Raw genomic sequence first — 22916 nt, 5'->3', positions numbered from 1 at the left:
TGACATCTTATTTGTCTCCTACAGCTCTATGTCTCGGTGGAGTTTGGGAGAAGATGGCAGCTTGTGCATGATAATGTGGTCCCCAACCGATTCTACTGGTAAGTGACGGATTTATTATTCCTTTGGGTAGAAAGAAAAAAAAAAATGCTACGCTGCTATATTTTAACATGCCCCTCAAAATGCGATGCGTTATTGGAGCAAGGAGAATGATATGACATTAATAAAGCAACTATATTTGTTTTTGGAACCACTCTAGTTACTCCGAGCACATATACCGGAGTGCACTTGTATATGTGGGCCTACTTTAAGATCAGCCCCACGAGTGAGTTTCCTTTCTTGGTTTTATACACTTTCCAGGCATTTTCTTTCAGAGTTATAGGTCAATACTGTCTTTGACTTTGCACTGGAATACATTACCATTTTGCCCGCTTCCCACGGCCAAACGTGTAACCAAGTACAACAGCGGATAGTGCGCATCAGACTTTGAGAAGAGCAATTACCGATGTAAAAATATGTGAGTCTGTTTCGTATCGAATTAAGGGATATTCAGAGCTAGTTATGTGCCTAATGCAGAGGAAAGCGCAGCGATGTGGTGACCCGCTGTCCAGTGATTTAAAAGCTCTAATAGCGTAACCTTTCTCAGAGTTGTTTATTCGCTGGATGCTTTAGGTGCTTATTTGAACCATCCTTCGATTAAAAGATGTAAAACATTAGCCACACGCAGCTAGACTATCAATTATTCTTTTTATAAGTCATTAAAGTAGTTTTGCATCTGTCCTCTGGATTGTTCTCAGATTTGTTCCAAAATTGTGGACATAAATAAATGTGTGTGCCGTCATACCCATGGTCAATACAATAAAGGATGAATTATTCACTGATATATTTACATTTAGAAGTTGTCAAGTGTGCATATATATTCTGTCCTGGGGCATTTCTAGCAATAAGTCAGACTAAGCACACCAACCCCCAGCCCCTCCCCCCCCCCTCCGCCCACGTTTTGATTGCTGTAGGGTATCTTGTGGTTAATACTTTCTTTTATTTATTTTTATATTCTTTTTTACTTCTTCTTTTATGCTTGTTTCCCTATTTCTTGCCACCTAAATAGAGCATCTAACATAAGGCCCTGTGTGCTGTGACTGAAGTAAGCAATGTGACTGATGTGTCATGCCCAAGAGCAAAACATGCAGCGTGAACATCAAACTGTCAACCTTTGCACCAGCGGTTTTTGGGATTAATCTCACAAATGCGACTAACACTTGATTTATTTTATTCTGCAAAAAACAAAATGATAGAGAGCGAGAGAAAGAGTGAGGGAGGGAGAGTGAGAATAAGAGAGAGAGAGAGAGAGAAAGAGAGAGAGAGGGGGGGGAGACAGAGAGAAAGAGAGTGAGAGAGCGGGAGGGAGGGAGAGAGAGGGAGAAAGAGAGAGAGAGGGCGGGAGAGAGAAAGAGAGACAGGGAGACAGAGATAAAGTGAGGGAAAGAGCGAAAGAAAGAGAGAGAGTGAGTGAGGGGGAGACAGAGAGGGACAAAGAGAGGGAGAGAGAGAGGAGGAGTCAGAGAGGGAGAGAGGGAGAGGGTTGGGAGAGGGAGAAAGAGACAGAGAAAGAGTAAGAAAGGGAGAGAGAGCGAGAGAGATAGAGAGGGTAGGGAGAGGGAGAGAGAGGGGGAGAAAGAGAGAGAGAGAGGGTAGGGGGAGGGAGAGAGAGAGGAGGAGGGATAGAGAGAGGGTAGGGAGATGGAGAAAGAGACAAAGAAAGAGGAAGAAAGGGAGAGAGAGCGAGAGAGATAGAGAGGGTAGGGAGAGGGAGAGAGAGGGGGGAGAAAGAGAGAGAGAGAGGGTAGGGAGAGGGAGAAAGAGGGGGGGAGAAAGAGAGAGAGAGTGGGTAGGGAGAGGGAGAGAGAGGGGAGGAGGGAGAGAGGGTAGGGAGAGGGAGAAAGAGACAGAGAAAGAGGAAGAAAGGGAGAGAGAGCGAGAGAGATAGAGAGGGTAGGGAGAGGGAGAGAGAGGGGGGAGAAAGAGAGATAGAGAGGGTAGGGAGAGGGAGAGAGAGGGGGAGAGAGAGAGAGAGGGTAGGGAGAGGGAGAAAGAGAGAGAGGGAGAAAGGGAGAGGGAGAGAGAGAGGGAGAATGCAGTTAAAGAAGAAGAACAAGGTAATGCACAAAGTGTAAATAAATATATATATGAAATATTTGTCAAAATATTTGACAGTACAAAAATGTTGACGTAAAACTTGATGCAACGGTTTACGAAAGCAGAAATGTAAGAGAACTAAACATTATTTTTAAACCTTGCCACTTTTTGCCAACTTTATGTTTCATGTATTTTCCATTTTTCTGACCACTTATTTATCTGCACAAAACTTACGCTCTCATCACGGAATGAACAGTGAAAGTTTTAATCTGCATTGATTGTGTAGTTAATTTGCAACATTGATCAGGAACAACATTTGGAAATGAGCTATTTATTTATTCACTTTTACTAAATCCCACATAAATCTGCATTAGACTGTTGGAGCGATGCTATCTTTCTGCCACAGGACCAGAAAGCACCCGGTTTGACCATCTTGGACACTATTTCCTCACCGTTGCAAGACAGTTTGATGAAACGGACTCGACTTCAGCCCTCTCTTCGAAGCGTTTGATTCATATTCCTGAGCACAGAATTTCCCCCGTCTTGGATGGTGCACATTGATATGGATGGAACATACTGTAATGCTGCAGTAATGTTGCTCTTCCTCGCGGATTGCTTCTTTTTTTAATGTCTCCGATGAATATACACTGGAAGATAAGAAGACAGCTTGTGAGCAGGTGCAGCAGAAGAGGCAAAGAGAATAGACAACGGCGTAGTTGTTGACGTGTGTTTCCAAAAAGCGTAATAAGACATTGTTATTCGACCTTCAAAGAGCGGGGCGACTTTTGGTGCTTCGAACTTTTTTAATGGAAAATCATACACTGTCTTTGATGCATAATGCATTTTGACAGTGACACAATGCAGGAGTGATTCAATCTTCTGTAGGAGTCATATTTTCTTGTTAGTATACATAAGGCACCTTCTAAATCTTTCATTTCCTCGTGCGCACGGCACTTACCATCTAGTTTACACACACCGGTTAATAATTGATCGGCGCTTTCTTGAGAAATATTGTTGGCAAAACACACATCAAAACCCAACATTATGTACTGTAATACCTATTTTAGATGAAACGACTCACGGTGTTTTAGCGTTATTAGCTGTCTGCCGAGGCTAAAGGGAATACTGCGGGGGGAAATGTTTAATTTATCATGCTTTTTATTGCAGTTGGCTTCAAAAACGACAAAAGCCTCCAAAATTTTAATCAAGAATCTCGGCGTGCGATTTGGTAGCGATGCATGTGGACTCGGGATACATTTCTCCGGGACAATGCTAATATGATTGCGGTAAATAAAAGCCGGTAGAGTGGAGAGGCGATGACTAAGTGGATCTCTGTTGAACTGCGGTTAATGAGCCCGATATTTTTATCCTCAAAGGAAGGTTTGGAAGCACAAGTAGCGCGCAGCGTGCCACGAGGGTTAAGTACCGAGCTTGTTGTAATTTGTTTTTAAATGTGTATAATTCTGTGTTATGAATTGGATGGTAACCTTAAGTGATATGTGGCCCAGATCATGCACTTGCGATTGGACCGGCGTTCCTGTCCTATTTGACGAGAACAATCAAAGCAATCGAGTTCTTAATTGTTACGTGTATTTTGAGGATTTTGTTTTTGTCTGTATACTTTGGTTGCCTCAATGGCCAAGCATTGGACCACCGATTGAATGAGTGGCGGTTCAGTTCCAGCTAAAGGACACTTCACTTCTCCCTATGTCTAGGTATTGACACATAAAGAAAAACGTATAAAAAGCAGCCTTGGAAATCATTACAATATGCCGAATAGGTCTCCTTGAAACAAATAGATATTTCTACAATGCCATGCTCTAATTGCACCTGCCAACAAACTTAACAATGCTCAAAGGATAGAATAGATATTGTAATGGGGGACGTGGCTTTTGCTTAGATGTTAATGCTTCAGTGCATTTTGACTCACAAGATAGCTCTAATTGCAAAACTTTTATCGGAAGCACAAAAGTTAAATTGAGTGTAATGCGTGAGAATGCTTTGGTTTTCTCCTCCATGAAAAGCAGGCAAGGTCACAGCTTTGAACCAAAAGCGTCTTAATGAAGAACTCAATTTTTAATGCCTTTGAGGACTCTTTTCAAGTAAAAGATTTCATGAAGAAAAAGTACAGTTAAACTTCACAATTTCAGCATCATTATCGGCAGCTTCGTTACAAAAAAAAAAAAAACACACACAAAAAAACGCTCACATAACACTTGCTGCCAGTCATATTGGCCACTGGCTTTACGTGGTCATGTCATTGTGAATTAATGCCAGAGATCATTCCGAAGCGACAAACAATCAATGAGTGATATGACCTCAAAAAATAACAGCCTTTACAATTTCTGTTTTTTAATAACAATTCCTGTCGTGTGCAACAATTCCTGTAGGTTTAATGCGATTGAAAATATCAAAATTAATCACACTTTACTGACACTTTTTCAGTTTCCTTTTCCCCGCAAAACGTTGCTTAAGGACGAACCCCGAGTAAAGCCAAAAACAATTTTATTGTCAAACTTCTTTATTCATGCAGTTATGCCACCGTAAACTCATTTAAAAAGATAATTCTACAAAATAAATCAAACTGCTATTGCCTTTGAAGTGTTTGAAATGATCACACAGGCCTCACATCTCCACTTGAAATAAGTTAAAATATCTCAAAATACAAAGAAATAGACAATAAATGCAACACCTAAATAAATTATGCTTAAATGGAATTAATTGCGATTAATTAATTCCAATGGCCATAATTAACCTCCATATATTTTTTTTTATCAAGCCATCACTAAATTTAAGACTTAAAGAAGAACTAAGTAACTTGTTTACCTTAATAAATCCTCTTCATAGATCCTCTGGGGTTAATACAATGTTAAAGGGATGATTGGGGGGTCTTTCATCTCCCCCTGGTGTCTCTGGCCAGAAAACCACCCTTGCAGCTTCCCTGCCTCCGGATCAGAGACCCAATACACACCAATAGAATCACGAAGAAGGAGCAACATGCTAACGGAAAAAATGAAAAATGATCTCCATTGTGTAATTGGGTCGTAGCACAATGTACAATATCCCTTTGTCTTTTCTGTCAGCGTAGTATTTACTCTCATGGACAATCAATGAACTAAAAAAGCGCAACATGCTACGACACCTGCAGTGGAGCTTATGACCTCTAGGGGCATGAGTTAAGGGCCTGTCACAATTGGCGCATTGACCGCAGCGATTTTGTCCACCATTAGTTCTGCGCCGAAATTGCCATCAGCCGCAAAGATCACAAAGTAGACTTTTAAGAAATCGCAGTCACGGTCACAATAGAGAACGGGCTGCGACTGGATGCGGTTGATTTGGATAGTGTCCAAATGCGGCTGGTGAGAGGCTGGTGAGAGGCTGGTGAGAGAGTGTTTCACGGGCCAAGGAGCGTCACCTGCTGCAGTACGCAGCGCACAGGCCACGGTCAAATTGGGGATGGAAACTAGCAGGAAACAGCTCAGCTGCTGGATGTTAGTTCGAGGACTGTGAGGTTTTTATCATGGACTCTTCAAAAGCAGAGGATATTGATCCAGTAGGAGGAGTACACGCACGCACTTTGGAGACGCGCGCAGGGATGAGCGGGTGAACAGCGAACATACGGCTCGTGTCTCCTCATGTAACCATCATCAACACGCCGTCCCCGCGGATTTCGTAAGGATTATGGACTTTAAGAGGACGGACGTGGGACAGACTCGTGGAGCCTTTTTAATTTGTGGAGCCTTTTGTTTGGACTGTTCCGAGCCAAGAAAACAAAGTCGCAGGTAACGTGTACTTTCTTAATACACTGCGTTCCAAATTATTATGCAAATTACATTTTTCTATGATTTTCTAAATTGTCAACTGAAATGAGAGTCAGCATAATTTTCAAATCTTTAACTGGTAGAGCATCATTTAAATGTGGTGGAAAAAATCTCCCTGTGATAACAGTATTTTTTTCAAAAATAAATATAGTAAAAACCTCAAAATCCACTATTCCAAATTATTATGCAACTCATCGTTTCAATACATTTTAAAGCTTGTAGTTAACTGAAAATCATTTGTTGAATTTGTAGCATTAGGAGGTCATAATTGCTGAAATCAGAAGCTATTTCAATCAAAAAAATATTAACAGGTCAAGTTATATTTTACCATAGGAGCCCCTGTGTGATAGCAGCTTAAAAATCTTAAATCCATTGAAATTGTGAGTTTTTGGACAGTTTCTGCTTGAATTTCTTTGCAGGATGTTAGAATAGCCTCCCAGAGCTGCCGTTTGGATGAAAACTGCCTCCCACCCTCATAGAAGTTTTTTTTGTTGAGGCTCCAAATGTTCTCGACAGGGTTGAGGTCAGGAAAGGATGGGGTCCACATCATGAGTTTCTCTCCTTTTATGCTCATAGCAGCCAGTGATGCAGAGGTATTCTTTACAGCAGGACATGGTGTGTTGTCATGCACAAAGAGGATTTTGTTCGGGAAAGCACAGCTCTTCTTTTTGTAGCATAGAAGACAGTGGTCAGTCAGAAATATATTTTATATATATATATTTTTTTTTTTCAAAGGTCATTTTCACAACTTCAGGGAGCCTAAAAGGGCCTAATGGGGCCGACCAGCTCTCTCCCCATGATTCTGGCCCAAAACAGGACTCCGCCACCTCTTTACTGATGTCACAGCCTTGTTGGGACATTGTGGCCATTCACCAACCATCCACTACTCCATTGATTTGACCATCCAGGGTTACACGGCACTCATCAGTGAAAAAGACTGTTTGAAAATGAGTCCTCATGCATTTCTGAGCCACTGCAGCCGTTTCTGTTCTTCAGCATTCAATTAACAGTTTAGGGGAGGCCCGGATAGAAGGTTTATGCACAACTGCAGCCTCTGGAGGGTCCTACACCTTGATGTTCGGGAGACTCCAGGGGCACCAGCAGCTTCAAATACCTGTCTGCTGCTTTGTAGCATCTGTTCTAATAATCTGATGTGTTTGTCTGGCAGAAACCGTCCATATTGTGCCTTTATTTGCACAAACCCGAGTGTGCTCTGAATCGTCCACAAATCTCTTATCTGTATGATGATTACGCCTAATATTTCATGAAATATCGGAGGTTTTCATACCTAGACCAAGGCATTCAACTATTTCACGCTTTTCATCAGCAGAGAGGCCCTTTTTCTTGACCATATAGCTTGAAAATGATGATCTGCATAATAAAGTGGAACACCTTTTTTCAGTAGTTTTTCCCTTAACTGGGCTTAACCTGACAACTAATCATCCCAGGTCTCTGAGATTAATGTCAGTGATTCATAGAGCCCTGAGACACGATACCATCCATGAGTTTCATTATTATTATTTTTTTTTTACCTTTTTGACACAGAAGTACAATTTGCATAATAATTTGGAACGCAGTGTAAACCCGCACATCATTAAAACAACCCAATTATTATTTAATCTTTGTAAATGAGCCAGATACAAACTTTTGTAAACGTTTAGACCACCACAGTGGTTCACAAACTGCATTATATTGTTCTGCGTGAAGGTTTACACCTGCTTCTCCCGCGTATTCATTTCTTACGCCGTTTTACTTCACACAGTCGAAATAAATACTCAATTTCTTTGCCTCAGATTTTGCGCACTGTGGCAAAATTACCTTCGTTTGCATATTCATGAGGACCCGTGCGCTAAGTTTGCTCCGCGCTCTAGACCAAACTGGGGAAGAGGAAACAGCGTCTAGCCATATATCTACAGCAGAAATCGCACGAGACTGATAGTGGCGCTCACCAGTGTCTCACCAGTATCTCACCGTCTGCGCGACTAAGACGATTTATCTCTCATCATTCTCACGACCGTAGCGGCCTGCTGCGGCTTTTTTCAGTCGCAATCGACCGCCACTGAATTTTGTGCATGCATGACATTCAGCTGCGCCACATAGTCCAACTGCGATTCACACCTTTTCATGTGGTCAATAGCGGTCGCTCGTGCAGACGCCCGTGCGCCAAAAGAGAGTGTTTGCGCGACCTTCATATTTTGAGGCTGCAAATGATCGCATTGTGCCCGTACGCCAATTGTGACAGGCCCCTTCCGTAGTTCTGCTTTAAGTGAGATCACAGTATCGTGGGTTACACTTTTGGCTTTTATGCGATAAACAGTTACAGTATTCAAGCTGCTTTTTCCACCTATAAGCACTGAGCCGTATCTTGTCGTATTCCAAACTTGATTTACAAAAACCTTGTTAAGCCCTGGCCCTTCTCTCTCTCTCTCTCGCTCTCTCTCCCTCTTTTAGCGTGATATGTGTTACTTATTGGAGAACACTGTGGAACATTGCCGGGGTTTATTTAAGAGCAAGGGGCTGCTGTTGGCTGATAGAATTGGATGAAGTATTTGACAGAAAGTCCATTAAAAGAGATGGAGCTGTGAGGCAATTACAGAGTGCTGAGGAAAGCAGGATCAGGGGGTTTGCATGGGTTGGGGCAAGGGGGGGGCTTTTTATATTATACTTCAGACGCGGCGGACAGAAAATTAGAAGAAAGCCATCTTCTGTCACAACAGTAGATACTAAGTACAACAAGTGGCCACTCCTGTCACTCCACACTTTGCCGCATGTATGAAGGATCTCTGTCGGTCTGCTGTTTATGAGAAAGGCTGTGATATGATGGCCCTTAGGAGGACACTTATGAGATCATAGCGGTACACCCATTATGCCTTGTAGAATCGTATGTGGATATTGGACCACGTTATATTGTGAAATGTCTTGCCTGGTAAAAAACGTAAATTGTGCTTGACTTTCAGAACATCATTCACCGACTTGCTCATACTAAATGTCCATACTATGAATTATTCCAATCATTGCAAAAATGTAAATGCACAGTCAAGCCCCTCACATTGTGCCCAGATGCAGATATAATACACTAAAGATCTTTTTTTATCCCCACAATTTGCCTTTTCAAAAATTGCTACCGATGTGGGTCGACCCCCTGGCAGACCATGTGGGAGAGAAAGCCAGATAAACAAAGAAAGTTGTAATGTCGCTCGGAAGTAACCACTCCACGGGGAAGCAAGTGTTAATGACATGCGTGCTCAATGTTGTGTGGATGTAAATGCTGAGTGCTTACACATTCTCCCCTCCTGTGCGTGGTCGAGCCGTGATTGCGAATTAATCCGCTTATCAGATTGCAGTGTGGTCGTGACATGGGGGGGGAGGCACACTACACTACAAATGGTGCAAAATGGACTCATATCTACAGTTTATCAGCAGAAAAAGTGGATATGGCATTTCTTAACATTGTGTATTGTTCACCTTTGTTTATTTAGTTTTATATGTTTTGTGGAATTGTTTGGAAAAACTGGTATGTTTTAACTGCTGGCTGCACACTACATTATAACAGCTAGCTTATGAGCTAAAGATATTTAACACCAATACATTTCTTCTTCTGAAACACTGAAGAGGCACCAAGAGCCCCCACACCTGCAGCACAGTGTAGGCATCACAAGAGGTGCTACAGGAAACAAAAGACGTTTGTGGGGCGGAGGGAGCTGTGCAGGAGGAAGAGGAAAGAGGAGGTAGAGGAGCTGACCAGTGCAGGACACCACGCTCTGAAACAGGGACAAACCCACTCGGCGCTGCATCGTTTCAGAGCATCAGAGGAGCACTGAGGGTCAGGTTTCCTCCGGGTGCTCCAGTTTCCCCAACCTCCAAAAACATGCTGGTCAGGTTGACCTACAGTGGCGGCTCAGTCGCAGCGGCTCAGGACTAACACCTGAACACTATTTCGTTGTACGGTTGTACAATGACAAATAAAGCAGATCTTGCTTACTTACATCAATTTTCCCTCTAATAAAAACAATATTCTTCACTATTAGAATTGTCAATTGCCATTCTCCTGGTCTATCATATCTAATGTTGCTCATAATAAAAGAAAAAAAAACGTTGAAGGCCTGGGGAAAGATCAGTTTAAAATGGAAAGAAATAAAGATAATAATTGAAAAAAAAAGGGGATTTTTTTTTTAGTAGTGGCGATTATACTCTATACGCACAATAATGGGAATTTAATAGTTGTTATGATGACTTTTCCAGAGAGATATACCTCAACAACACTGGGGACAAACCTTTTGACAAATCTACTATTAATGTTTCATTTGTTGTTTGATTTCAATCCCTTCAATCATGCATTGAACTATTGTTGACACATACAATTGTCAAATTAAACAATGCGAGTCATCCATTTGGTTAATTGGTTCTATTCAGCTGAGGACAAAGCTGATGATACCTGAAGATGCAGCATTGTTTAGTCAGTAAAAAAATCACAAGGAGGGTAATGATCTCTGAAGCATGCATTCACCAGGAATACTTACACGTTGGCCTGTGTTTGTCGCCCATTTTGGAGTTTTCCTATGGTCCTAAATAGAAAGGTGCTTTTTGTGATTACAGGTCCAAGCTGGGCTTAGATAAAGAACAGGGAATGATCCACCTGGAGATCAGCGTCTCGGAAGGAAGTGAGTATAATAATAGAGTTCCCATGGCAACGTCATAAAGGATATATGAATTGAATGAGGCGGGCTAACCTTTTTGTTTCGTATAAGTTGCTCTCCAGCACAACTTAGAACACTCCAATTACGGTGCCCTATCTCTGACGAACTAAATTGTAATCTTCAAAATGAGTGAAATGCTGCAGTTTTTCCCCCCATCCTTACAAAGCCTTTAATCCCTGTCTGATCTGGCCACATGGAGATTTGTCATATGATTAAGCTAATTCATTTTTCAAGGGCCTGGCCTGCCACTTGGCTCTTTTCTTGGCCCACAGTGGCAGCAGAGGAGCCCCGTGTGTTAATGCCCTCTCCCTGGGGGATGCTCTCATTTGGCTGATGTTAACGCACTGGGACAGCTCCTTCTTACTTTTACTGTTAGTGGGAATCAGAATTGGCCTCCAAAAAGCGATGCCTCTATGCCTCACATAATACCATCTGTACGCTCTCAGTGCCAAACCTTGATTGTAAACCACAGAAAGCTTCTTTTTTTTTTGTCGTCGTATTTTGAGTACTTGTTTCTTGCTTTCTTTACAGGATCGCAGTACATAACTTGTAAACTCCAGAACTGCACCGATGGAAACAAGGGCAAGCCTTTCCCTGGATTTATCATCCCCAATTCACTGGTGGTTCAGGATGAGTACGTTTTCATCCAGGTGGGTTTTACAGCGTGGCCTGGCTTCATTAAAAGACAATTAAAAGCTGTAAAAGTACCACATTCAATCGCGTCTTAATCTACTCATGTTTTTCATTAAGTAAAAGGGCTTCATTATCCAGAGGGGAAAGGGATACGATCCAATTGGAAGCCTCACGTTGTGTATTGCACTTCTCTGCGATGCACCTAAATCCTAATTAGCAGTGTTTTGATAGAGGCTCGATTCGTCCTGCCAACACGCTGTGTGCGGAGTCACTAAATATTTATCCGTGATGAACTACAAATTGAACTTAATTGTCTTCCTAGGTGCCGATAGGGATCCAATCTGTCCATTACGTGTCCTATAAAAGGAATGCTTTCTACCCAATGAAGCTTCCCAAGTACACACAGCCAAAGGTAAGACCCTGGGATGAAGTGGGAGAATAAAAGTGGGAACTGCATCAAGGCTCCAAACAAAAAAACTCTCTTTTGTGGCTAATTTCTGCAGGCGATTCTGTTGGGGTTATGATGACTTACTGGAGATGATTTTAGAAGGGGTGTAATATAGGATTGTTCTTGCCACATGTCCCTTAGTCATTTATTAGTCATAAAGATGTTGACAAATATAAAACTACATTTGCTCATGCACTTAAGGCAAATCTATATGGCAATTCTGGTTCCTAATAGAAGTGGATGTAAAAGCTGTGTATCTTTGTAATGGCTGTATGCCTCATCTATGTTATATCTCGTAGATTTTATTCCTACAGAACATAGAAAGCATTCTATTTTGCACACAGAGGAAAGATTTGCAGACATGTGGAGGACAAGAAAACACCCCACGTTAAATGGTATAAAATCAGTGTGTGTAGCTCTTTGTTATTTAATGGATTTGTGAGGTTATTTTGACCCTAAAGCCATTTGCATACACTCATCTAAACTCCACTGTAGGTACTAAAAGCGCAGCAGGGGCTGGGTGTCCTCATGTCATAACAAGAGAGAGATTTAAAGCCAGCCGCGCCAGTCAATCAATTTCCACACATCCGTCTGCTCGGCCATCCATCCATGTGTAGTGTCAACGTTCTCTCGTGAAGGACACTCTTCCGCTACTTCCTGTCATTCTGGATGAGACGTCGGGTGAAACTATGCTGAGCCTGTCTTTATTTTTAGTGAGTGGCATGAAACGCCTCAGGTCTAATTGCGGCTGATCCTGACTGAATTATGTCAAGACGAAGTGACAACTCTCTACTCCCATTTCTGTTTTGGAGTCTCGGATCACACTTCTGTTATTACTGACATCAGCCGGCTTGCCATCACCTGTAGTTTGATGCAAAATATCGCATGAGGACAACACCAGGGTTATATCTTTCCTTTTTGTTTTTTCGGAATTTATGTGCAAATTGAGGAAACTTCAATTTTGCCACATAAGGATAAGGTTATAGGTATTGACCTCTTAAAAACAATTTGGAGCTGTCTCTGCCAATTGGACAATGCTTGACTTTATAACACATCCACTGCTTGTATCCACATTTTAAATTTCCCAATTTAGAGATATTTCTCTCCACGTTTTAGCATTCAGATCGTCAATATTATTCTGTATGCTATTGAAAAACTACCAGTTTGTTCTCTTCTTACCTTTTTAGAAATAGGTTACACAAAACACACTTATTGCTTGAGCAATTTGATGCTTCCCTTTTTTTGTATTTTTATTTAAACCATGTGAATAGTGATGAACAGACTACAAATAAAATAAATATTGTATCATAATTACAAATACAAAGTAAATGCAGTAAGGAGAGCTAGAGGATTGGGCTCAGTGTACCGTACTTCCAACAGCAGTCTTCCTCCTAAGGCAGCTTTGCTTTAGGCTGTGGGTTAGAGCTTTACCTATCTGACCTGAGCATAAGCTGATTCCGACAGGTGCGAAATAAAGAGCTGCATAGCATTGAAAAAGGCATTTCACATATTACATACTTTACATCACAAAACAGGGAGATTCATACAGGAACGGACTTTAAGATGCAGTTATTATTGCACCCTGCCTTAAGCCCCAAAATAACTATTGGTTTGGCCTAACTTGATAGGACTTTGTAATTGTTAAACTGTCTCTACCAGGACCTAACCTGGCTAACGCCATGCTGCTGTGTGCGCTCGAATTATTTCGAACTGCACAACAGCCTGGGGACCATGGCCGAAATCTCCGGTGGATTTGGGAACCAATCACAGAGCGAGGAGGGACGGCAAGACGATGACACGCTATTCGATATATGGAAGCTTGTAGTTTATTTACGGATAATAAAAAAAAAGTTTATTTACGGATCCAACGTGACAGCAGCAGACACGGTGGTATTTTTTGATCAAGCTTTAGACCTTGTTCTAAATAATTTAGCTCAAAAGTTTACAGCGGGTACGTCATACGTCATCTCATACGATGATACGATTGGCCATGGCTACGTGCAGACGCATGAGACTTTTTTTTTTTTTTTTTCGTATCGCCCAATAAACGAGTATGGACGATCGTAAACCACACCTCTCCTACGAGAAAATGAATTGGTGGTCCCCAGACTAAATATCACTTGTGGTTTTAGTCTGGTGTTAGCCAGGCTAACCAGGACCTGCAAATGGCGTTTTATATTTTAACCATGTTTAATTGTAAACATGCAAATTAATGAATGTGACAATCCGATACTGATGATACTGTGACCCTCACTGTCACATCATCCACCCACAGCGAAGTGAATCAAAACAAGAAGAACAGCGTCTCATCTGAAACACATGTATTCCACATCTTTTAAACCCCTGACGTTATGATAGATCAGACAAACACTATTCTGCTTTGATACAAGCAGCTAGCTATCTGCGCCGTGTGAAAGTCATGGTCCCAATGCTACAGTCACCTGTGTGGCGATTAGATGCGACTATGTTTTTATGGCACATTGTCACATGTAGTTCTTGTTAATTTAGCAGTATCTCTCCCTTAGAAATGTCTATTGATGTTCACGCTGCGACCCTCTCGATCCAATCCAAACCCAAACCAAAACACGGAACAAAATCTCCCCTGAAAAAACGGGTGCATGCCACATCTTTGAACACAACAGTTTACTTGAGTGGAGATCAGGTGTGACTCTTTTCCATAAGGGCGCATTCACATTTGGTCCATGAAGCGAGTCCTGGTGCGGTGGTGGGAACAACCTGCTCAAAAGAAGCAGACGTTTCTGGGAAGTACATCAGGGTTCACTTGCAAGTGGACCAAGTGCGAACGTACTATTAGACGCGCTTCTTTCCTCCTGGAACCCAGATGAGAACTCAAGCAACAACTCCAGACTGATGCAATGATAAGAGCCACCTGACAGAGACAGTGTTACACCTCACAAATACCACAACCAAGTCCAATACTCTCTGAACTCCTCTGTGAACCACTACAGCTCTGCTCATAGGGTCAACATCCACTTGTCTGTCCCACTTTTCTCTGAGGGCTGGACATCAGGACTGTATCTTGCTTTTCTAATTGTGGAGCCCTGTAATCTAGCGCGATCACACTGCCTGGTTGGATTAATGCTGCCATTTTAGCTGTAATGCTAGGGCCGCATTTTCCTAAAGAAATATTTGGTTTCAATTGGTTTAAATTCTTTCACTATTGCGGCCCAAGGCTCTTGAACCATAGCCCTCTTTAATGTCATGAGACTTGATCTGCTCCATGACAGAGGTCCAGTCACCAAGAAGAAGCCCTTCGCCTGAGGAGACATCCATGATGTGTGAATCTCCACCCCGGGACCTGGCATCCTGGCCCTCGACAGGCGGACTTTGGAGAGCTGAGATCTTTGATTCCCCACGGCTGTTTCATTTCTCTTGGAGGCTATACCCTGGATCTGACATGTATATATTGTTTATTAGAGATGGAACAACACTGGTTGGTCTATTGTCATCTAAAGTTGGACTCTGTGGATGTTGACCCCAAGACCTGAATCCACATCATCCTTATTGAGAGGTAAACCAACTGCATTTAAGTCTTTGACAAATGACGACATGTAGCAGTCTCCCAAGTTCTACATTAATTAACCTCTCATTGAGTAAGACATCTCAGTAAGCACCAAAGTCTGCATCTTCAACATCTGGAGGCATGCGCCATGTGGTATATGTATTTGGGACTTCCATCCATTCATCCATTTTCTTCCACTTTTCCGTTTCCGGGTCGTGTGGGCAGCTGTTGGAGCTGCTCAAATCACATTGCACCAGCCCCTTATGGCTCCTCCTGCAGGTGGTGGGTCCACAGAAGGACGGCCTCATGATTTTAACCAGGCCTGTTGGTCTCTCATATGGGGCTTCTGAACCGCTCTTTGTCTGACCCGTCACCTAGGACCTGTTTGCCATGGGAGACCCTACCAGGGGCACGAAGCCCCCGACAACAGAGCTCCCAGGATCATTCGGGTGCTCAAACCCCTCCACCACGTTAAGGTGGCGGTTCCAGGAGGGGTGTACTTGGGACTTCCCTCTTAAAAACACCTGAACTGTCCACATCAGCAGCATGAGGCAGCTGAGGTTAAGTCCTTATCCCAATGTTTGGGAATGTCCAGTATGTCCCTTCTCTGATGAACGGCTTGGTCAAAGTTCGTTCTCCGCTGGCTTAAATTTAGTTTTTCTGGGCTGGCAGAATCAGTCTGAGTCTGGGGTCGACGGACAGCAGCTTCTTGAGGAGGTCCATGCACATCCTGAGGGCTTCAGCCTGCTCTTTGTCCTGGCATATGAAAGACTGCAACAAGAAGAGACGAGTAACTGTGATCCTGGCTTAGAGCACTTACATTGAGCAAATTGTCGAACGTTGTCATGTAGTTCTAAGGTGGAGCGGGTTCACCTTCTCAACGGGTGCCTCCTGATTCAGGAGTCAGGAGTCTCCATGTTGGATTTAGTTGACCATCTTATTCTTTGGTAAAATAGAACTCTGTGTACCTTCCGTTATTAAGCATGTCCTCAGGAGGCATCCATATTGATTGATATCCAGAGCAAGGAAAGAGGTTTTTCCCTACAAGTAGATCGGCCATTACAGCCCAGTCAATGGGGAAGTCGTACACACATCCCAAAGTCACCTCTGGAGCCATGTATGCTGCATGATAACTCCCTGCTCTACCTCCGAGCTGGTGAGGGCCAGGCCGGAGTCGATGAGTTTGACCCTGTTAGGTTCCAGCCTCATGTCGGTCAACATGACGTTATCTGGCTTTAGGTCAGCGTGGAACACATCAATATCTTTCAAGGCGTGGAAGGCAACCTGCAGCTGCTGGGCGATCGGCCGGAGCTCACTGATAGTTAGCACAATGGTTAGTTAATGGTCTTGGTCCTTCTTATCTTTCAGAACTGCTTTTACCTTACGAACCTTCACGGCCCCTTCGCTCCTCTGGCAGGGGTCTCCTAGTTATTCCTAAAGTCAACAAAAAGACTCACGGTGAGGCGTCTTTCCAATATTACGGCCCTCGCCTCTGGAACGACCTGCCGGAGGAGCTCAGGGCTGCAGAGAACGTTCATGTTTTTAAGAGCAGGCTCAAGACCAACCTTTGTAGCTTAGCTTTTAACTGACTAATCTATTTATAATCTAATCTATTTATAATTAGCTTTTAACTGACTAATCTATTTATAATCCTAATATATAAAATATATATATGGGAGGTTGTGCCAGGCGTATTGTTTTAAATGTTAATCTGTAAAGCACTTTGTGATACCTTTCGGTATGAAAAGCGCTTTATAAATAAAGTTTCATTGATTGATAAAAGAACCTTCGCAAAGAAACCTTAGAGCAGTGTAAGTAGCAGTTTGTCCGTGAAGGATGTCACCCTCGGATTATTCAGTAAAAAGAGAAAAAATGTCAACAACCAAACAAACTTTGTACACAGAAAAAACTGTAATATCTAAACTCAGAACAACATTTGAACCTGGCGGCAAATTCAAGTTAAAAAAGAAAATAGCTGATACTTAACAACTTTCTGCTTTGAAAATACAAGATATTTTAGAAGTCCATGTGCATTAGGACCTCCAGATACTCAGCAATTAATTATTTTGTAGAATTTGCTTTTCAAGACATGTAGCTATTGCAGATTGATACCTGTATTATCTCACCATAAAATAACTGACCTTAGATTGAATATATTTCTTACAGTAGTATTCATAAGATATATTGGCCCTCGTCCTCCATCGGAAATATTTACCACTTATTAAATCTCATTCTGGATCTTGAACCCGACCTAATCACTGATTTCAAGTGGTTGAAATCGGGCCTGTTGCCATGGCACTAAAAAGTATGTTTTTCCACTGAATATGTGCTTGAAAACAGTAATAATGAAACCCGTGAGTTCTTTAACATTTGCCTCTGTTGCTCCATGTTTTTAATTCTAAAAAATGACCTTGTGCCTGTAGGACCTGCAGATAATCAGCACGGATGATAACCAGGTGGTAGCGGCGATCCAGGACTGGCAGCAGAATGACTCTTACCACTTGTACATGTCGGAGTCCAGGGGGCTGTTCTTCACTCTCATGCTGGAGAACGTGGTGAGCAGCGGAGGACCCGAGGGCAACATCATGATCGACCTGTATGAGGTGAGCACACGCTGAGCTGTCGAGCCATGCGCACTGTCAGGCTGAAATCTATTCATGCATCCCATTTCCATGACCTGGGGAAGGGCAGGTTTGCCGGTGGCTTTCAGCTGTGTTTCATGAAGGATGATGTGCAAAAGCATTTGAGGGGAGAGGTAAAGGGGCATAGGGATAGAGCGCTTGTTTTAGGAAGAATACAGAAATGTGTTTTCAATAAATGTAGCGTTTTCCAACCCTAATCTAAACTAATGGACCCACAGAATAGTTGATTAATTTATCAGAGCTCTCATAAAGACATTCTGGTCTGATTTAGGTTCATACTCCAAAGTTATGGAGTTCCAATTAAAGTTACTGGTTATTAGTGAACCAAAGCTGCACATCACAGGTTAGTCAATTATCAACAAAAATTAAAGTCATAAATCTACAAGGTACAGATTACAGCGCACAAATAATGGTGCGTTCATGTGGTCCTTCCCCAGTTGGGGAATACATGTGAACGCTCGCTAAGCTGGGGAAAACGACTGGGGAACTCGGGTCAAAACGAGCTTCCCGACTTCCGCACCTGACTGCAGAAATCAGCTGATTCTTTCTTTTATCGTCTAATGTGAGCTTTTTAGTTAAAGCCACACCACGTAGAATTTTACCCAATAACTAAAATTGAAATACAAGCATTTATTTTCTGACAGATGTTTTCATCATTGAAAAATGCCTCATAAATTTACAAACGTTTATGAGGCTCACCCCCTCCTAAGATATGACTGTAAACTTTACCGGGAGTGGGTACGTCTCCAGCTCGTTTCCATGGAGATGTGACGAAAGGCAGTAGAATTTGAGATTTAAACAAGTTAGGTCCTCATCCAAATCCATTCTTTTATTACACACTGCAGTAATAGCATTTTCTGTGTTCGAGCTGGTCATTAGGAGCATGTTTTGTTTTGTCGGCAACAGTGTAGTTCAAAATGTTACGCAGTGTACCTTTAAACAATACTACTTTTTTTGTTTAGTTTGAGCTGAACACAATTGCGAGTGAATGCCTGACATCATGCTAGGAAAACTAACAAACTAACGTTTAGCTTTTGAGATACTAACAACACATTTAAATGATTACCTCAGCCCTCAGCTAAGCGCTAATCGGTGATAGAAGACGGTTTTTATTTGATGACATTAAAATCCCCACTTTCCCATGTAAAAACCACATGAGCACAAACCAACTGGGGACAATGATGTCAGGAAAATGAGATCCCCAGTCCACAGGAATGCACCCTAAAGCAGACAACTTGAACTTAACATAAAACATTAGAGAACACATCTGTTATTGAACAAAACAGATTTGTCATATGTTTTATCTATAGTGTTGTTTTATGTTACCTAACTTTCCTTGTAGAGAAAATGAACGATTTCTGAAAGCAATTTGATATAACTGTAAATTCACAGCTCGGTAAAACTTGCACCGTGGTATATTACCCTCCTCTCATTTGCTGTATTTTATAAATTTGACACAGCGTTGGGCAAGGTTGTCCCCATACGTATCATCAAGGGAGAAAAGTGATATACAGGCAGCGCGCTTTGTGCTGCTGTGGAGTGGAGGCCATTATTTTACTTTTAATGGAAAGCCCACGCATGCCTTCAACCACTCCACGATGGTTCTATTATTGAGATATAACTTCTAGGAGCGGGAATAATTGGATGCTGCATGGAACGCATTGTTTCCTGACAAATACATTATGAAGTGTTTCTAAATATACTAAGTGGTGCTTAAACAATTCATTTGGAGGGTGGTGCCGCTTAAGGTTAAAGCAGATTATTTTCTGTAACTTGATTAATATTGACGTCAAAGAGCTTGATTGTTGTTTTATTAATTAACTGAGCGGGTTATTTTTTCTATTGGACTCCAGATAATGTGCTACTCCAGAACACAACTCAAGTTTATTTATAGAGCAACTTTCATGCACAAGTACAGCTCAAAGTGCTTCAGGGATAGAGTTAAAAAGTAAAGCAGATCATAATAATCAGTAAATGAGTCACTGTGCTATTCTCTTGCTTGCAGGGTGTCACATGGTTTTCTAAATGTGTTGCCGTTAACCCCAATCATCATGTTTTGCAAACACACTAGCATTGTACAATATGTCTTTATGCCTTTTTTCCCCCGAGTAACAATAAGGTGAATATTCTTAAAACATGTTGGTTGCAAGCTGCTAAAACTGTCCTGATGTTCAATAAGTGAGATTACAGTAATGTCAATTTTACATCAGACTGCCTCATCTATTTACAAACACGAAATCGGCCTCTTCCATCTCTTGCAGGCCATATGGAATTTTCTGTCATTACTTGAGTGTTTGGGAAATTACATCAGCCTGAGCTTTGTCATTTATATCAATAGAGGGCTTGTTTCGCCCCTTACAAATCATCTATGCAAAAAGTACAACGTTAATTCACTTTGACTTTACTTTCATGCAATGCCTTCTGTCGGAGTTGCATCCGCCAAACAAACCACCGACTTTAAACACGTACAAAGCCCTTTCTGAAATGACACAGCGCTGTAATGCGTTCAATGTGAGGGAGCATATGCCGAAACTGCTTTTTGTTTAGCCATCCCTAAGTGTTTCCCGTATCACTTTTCCTCCTGGCCTTATTCTACCTTTTTTATATGTGACATTGAATGAGGACAACGCGGATGTCTTTTTACAACACAAAAAAGCAATTGCGTCGTATCTGGCACCTGACGGTGTATCCTGCATAAACATGTGCCCGGGACATGTACTCTAATGTGTTACGCACAGCAGTTCGGTTTAAATCACCTTCACGCGGTAGTAAAAGCCCAATGTTGTTATCCGGGATATAGCCATCAGCGGCGCTTCTCCAGGAATGTTTTCGTGCATGCTCTGGTCCGCCTTGACAGCTGACCAGTTTAACAGAAAGTTAGTCCACCATTAAGGGCCTTATGCCTTATTGAGGCTTAGCATGTCATGTTTTGTTACTTAAACTATTAAAGTGGCTGTATATTTGAATGTTTTTCAAATTTATTAGATTACATATAAACTCATTGACCGTCTGGGCCTGAAATCTGACTTAACTTAAAACCACGCTGTGTAGAATTTTACCCATTCAATAAAATTGAAATACAAGCATAATTTCATCATTGACAAATGCCTCATAAATGTACAGACAAACAAGAGCCTTTAGTGTGAGCGGCTCAACTCTCCTAAAGGCCAGCACACAATACATGACTTTTATGCCAGATTTTTCTCAAATTCTCAGTCGTACCCCGAGTCTTCTCATGTTCGAATCGTGTAGTGTGGGCAGCAGAAAGACGCGACTAGACTACAATCGTAGGAAATCAAACATTTGATGTTTGATTTTTAAGCCTGATTTCGGACGCACAGAAGAAACGTGGGTGATTTTACCGTCCCCAAAGCAAATAAACAGAATGCAGCGGCCAATGCCAAAAGACAGAAAAACACCACAGCGCCTCCCTTTTCATTTGTCTGTTAAAACAGTGGCACAAACAATTTCATTTCATGGCCACAGCCCAACACAAAACAGCACAACTTTATATCACCAAAGGTTCACGAGAAACAGATTTTAATGGCAACACTTTCTGAGTTTGGAAACAAACTTTCCAGCTACTTTTCTCCGTTAGCTTCTTTCAACTTTCTCCGATCTCCGCTGTCCCCTCCGTCTCGTGGCTTATGGTCCATCTCCTTTTCTTATTAAATCCAAAGAAATACGTCCCGCATCTTTGTGTCACCGACGTTTATCTCCATTTTGCCAAGTTAAGGCTGGTAGTAGCAGTAGCAGCAGCAGTATTGAACTGCGTTGTTGTGACAGCGATCACATGACACTGTTGACACTGTTGACCAATCCGGAGACGCACATGTTTCCCATGAATGCTTTGGAATTTCTCACATTTCTGCCTAAGTTGGTCATAAAGTCTGATCTTCATCAAAATCATAAGAATGAATAAATGGTGCCTGCTTAAACTAATACCACCCAGACGCATACATTTTATCATATTTGTATTGGCCATAACATGTAAACATTCACAATACAGCGTGGAAAAAATAAGTGAACCCAGAAATCTTGCTGAACTGCAGCAGTTTTGTAAAGAGGAATAATCCAAGATTCATCCTGATTGTTTTGAGCGTTTAATCATCTGCAACTACAGAAAAGCAGTTATAGCTCAGGGTCAGCCAGTTATTTAATACAAGGGATTCCATGCTGTTGTGGATGTCTCAGGTTTTTCTGCAAAATATCTTCATAAACTTGAACGTGAATAAATTCTTCTATTGATGATAGCAAGTTGTCCAGGCCCTGAGGCAACAAAACAGCCCCAAACCATATTTTTTTGCACCATACTTCACAGTGAGCATAGTGTAAAGATGTTGGTGTGCTGTTGCATTTCTTCTCCTCACATGACGTTGTGTGTTCCTCCCAAAATATTCAATTGTTGTTGTTTTTTTCTAAATTCCCTCCCTTTGATGATCTGGTCCAATCCAGTTGGGAGGGGGTGGGACTTGATAGTTTACTTTTGAAATGTGTCTCTCACTCAATTTTTTAGACTTCACTTCAGGTCAGCACACACTTCACGACTTTTATGCACGATTTTGCTCTAATTCTCAGTCGCGCAGAGTCTTCTCGAGTCGTGGCTAATCGAAGGCAGTCTCACAGAGTCGTGTCTCGCGTGGGCGGCATTCAGATGCAACTAAACCTCAGTCGCAGGAAATCAAACATGATTGATTTTTAAGCCCAATTTTGGACGCACAGGAGAAACGTGTGTGATTTTACTGTCCCCAAAGCGAAAACACAGAAACCCACACCAATGAGTGAAATAAAGACAGAAAAACATTTCATGGCCACCGCGAGCCCCCTGCAAATAGAAAGAAAGAAAGAAAGAAATCGTAGTGTAGGCAATATAAGTGCTGAAATGATCAGAACAAATCTTGGGAAGTTGTCTAAACTTAGACACAGAGGAGCACCACCTCATGACATCAGCACAGGAGGGGCAAGCATTTGAGCAGTTGAGAAGGAAAGCAACTGAATAGGAAGGATTGCTCAAACACG

The 22916-nt window shown here is 42.0% G+C and overlaps 1 protein-coding gene across 1 annotated transcript in view; it reads left to right on the top strand.

Moving 5' to 3' along the window:
- LOC306965778 (VPS10 domain-containing receptor SorCS1-like) overlaps window positions 1–22916 on the top strand; it is a 95178-nt gene that overhangs the window by 38734 nt on the left and 33528 nt on the right. Inside the window, exons 5-9 of the mRNA XM_079560329.1 lie at window positions 25–98; window positions 10551–10615; window positions 11183–11301; window positions 11607–11696; window positions 17679–17858. Coding sequence (XP_079416455.1) covers window positions 25–98; window positions 10551–10615; window positions 11183–11301; window positions 11607–11696; window positions 17679–17858 — 528 coding nt within the window. The remainder of the gene's footprint in view (window positions 1–24; window positions 99–10550; window positions 10616–11182; window positions 11302–11606; window positions 11697–17678; window positions 17859–22916) is intronic.

Source organism: Gobius niger (genome assembly GCF_951799975.1).
Source record: "Gobius niger genome assembly, chromosome: 7".
Classification (NCBI taxonomy): domain Eukaryota; kingdom Metazoa; phylum Chordata; class Actinopteri; order Gobiiformes; family Gobiidae; genus Gobius; species Gobius niger.
The sequence above is the reverse complement of the archived record's forward strand: the minus strand, read 5'-3'. Positions and strand labels throughout refer to the sequence as shown.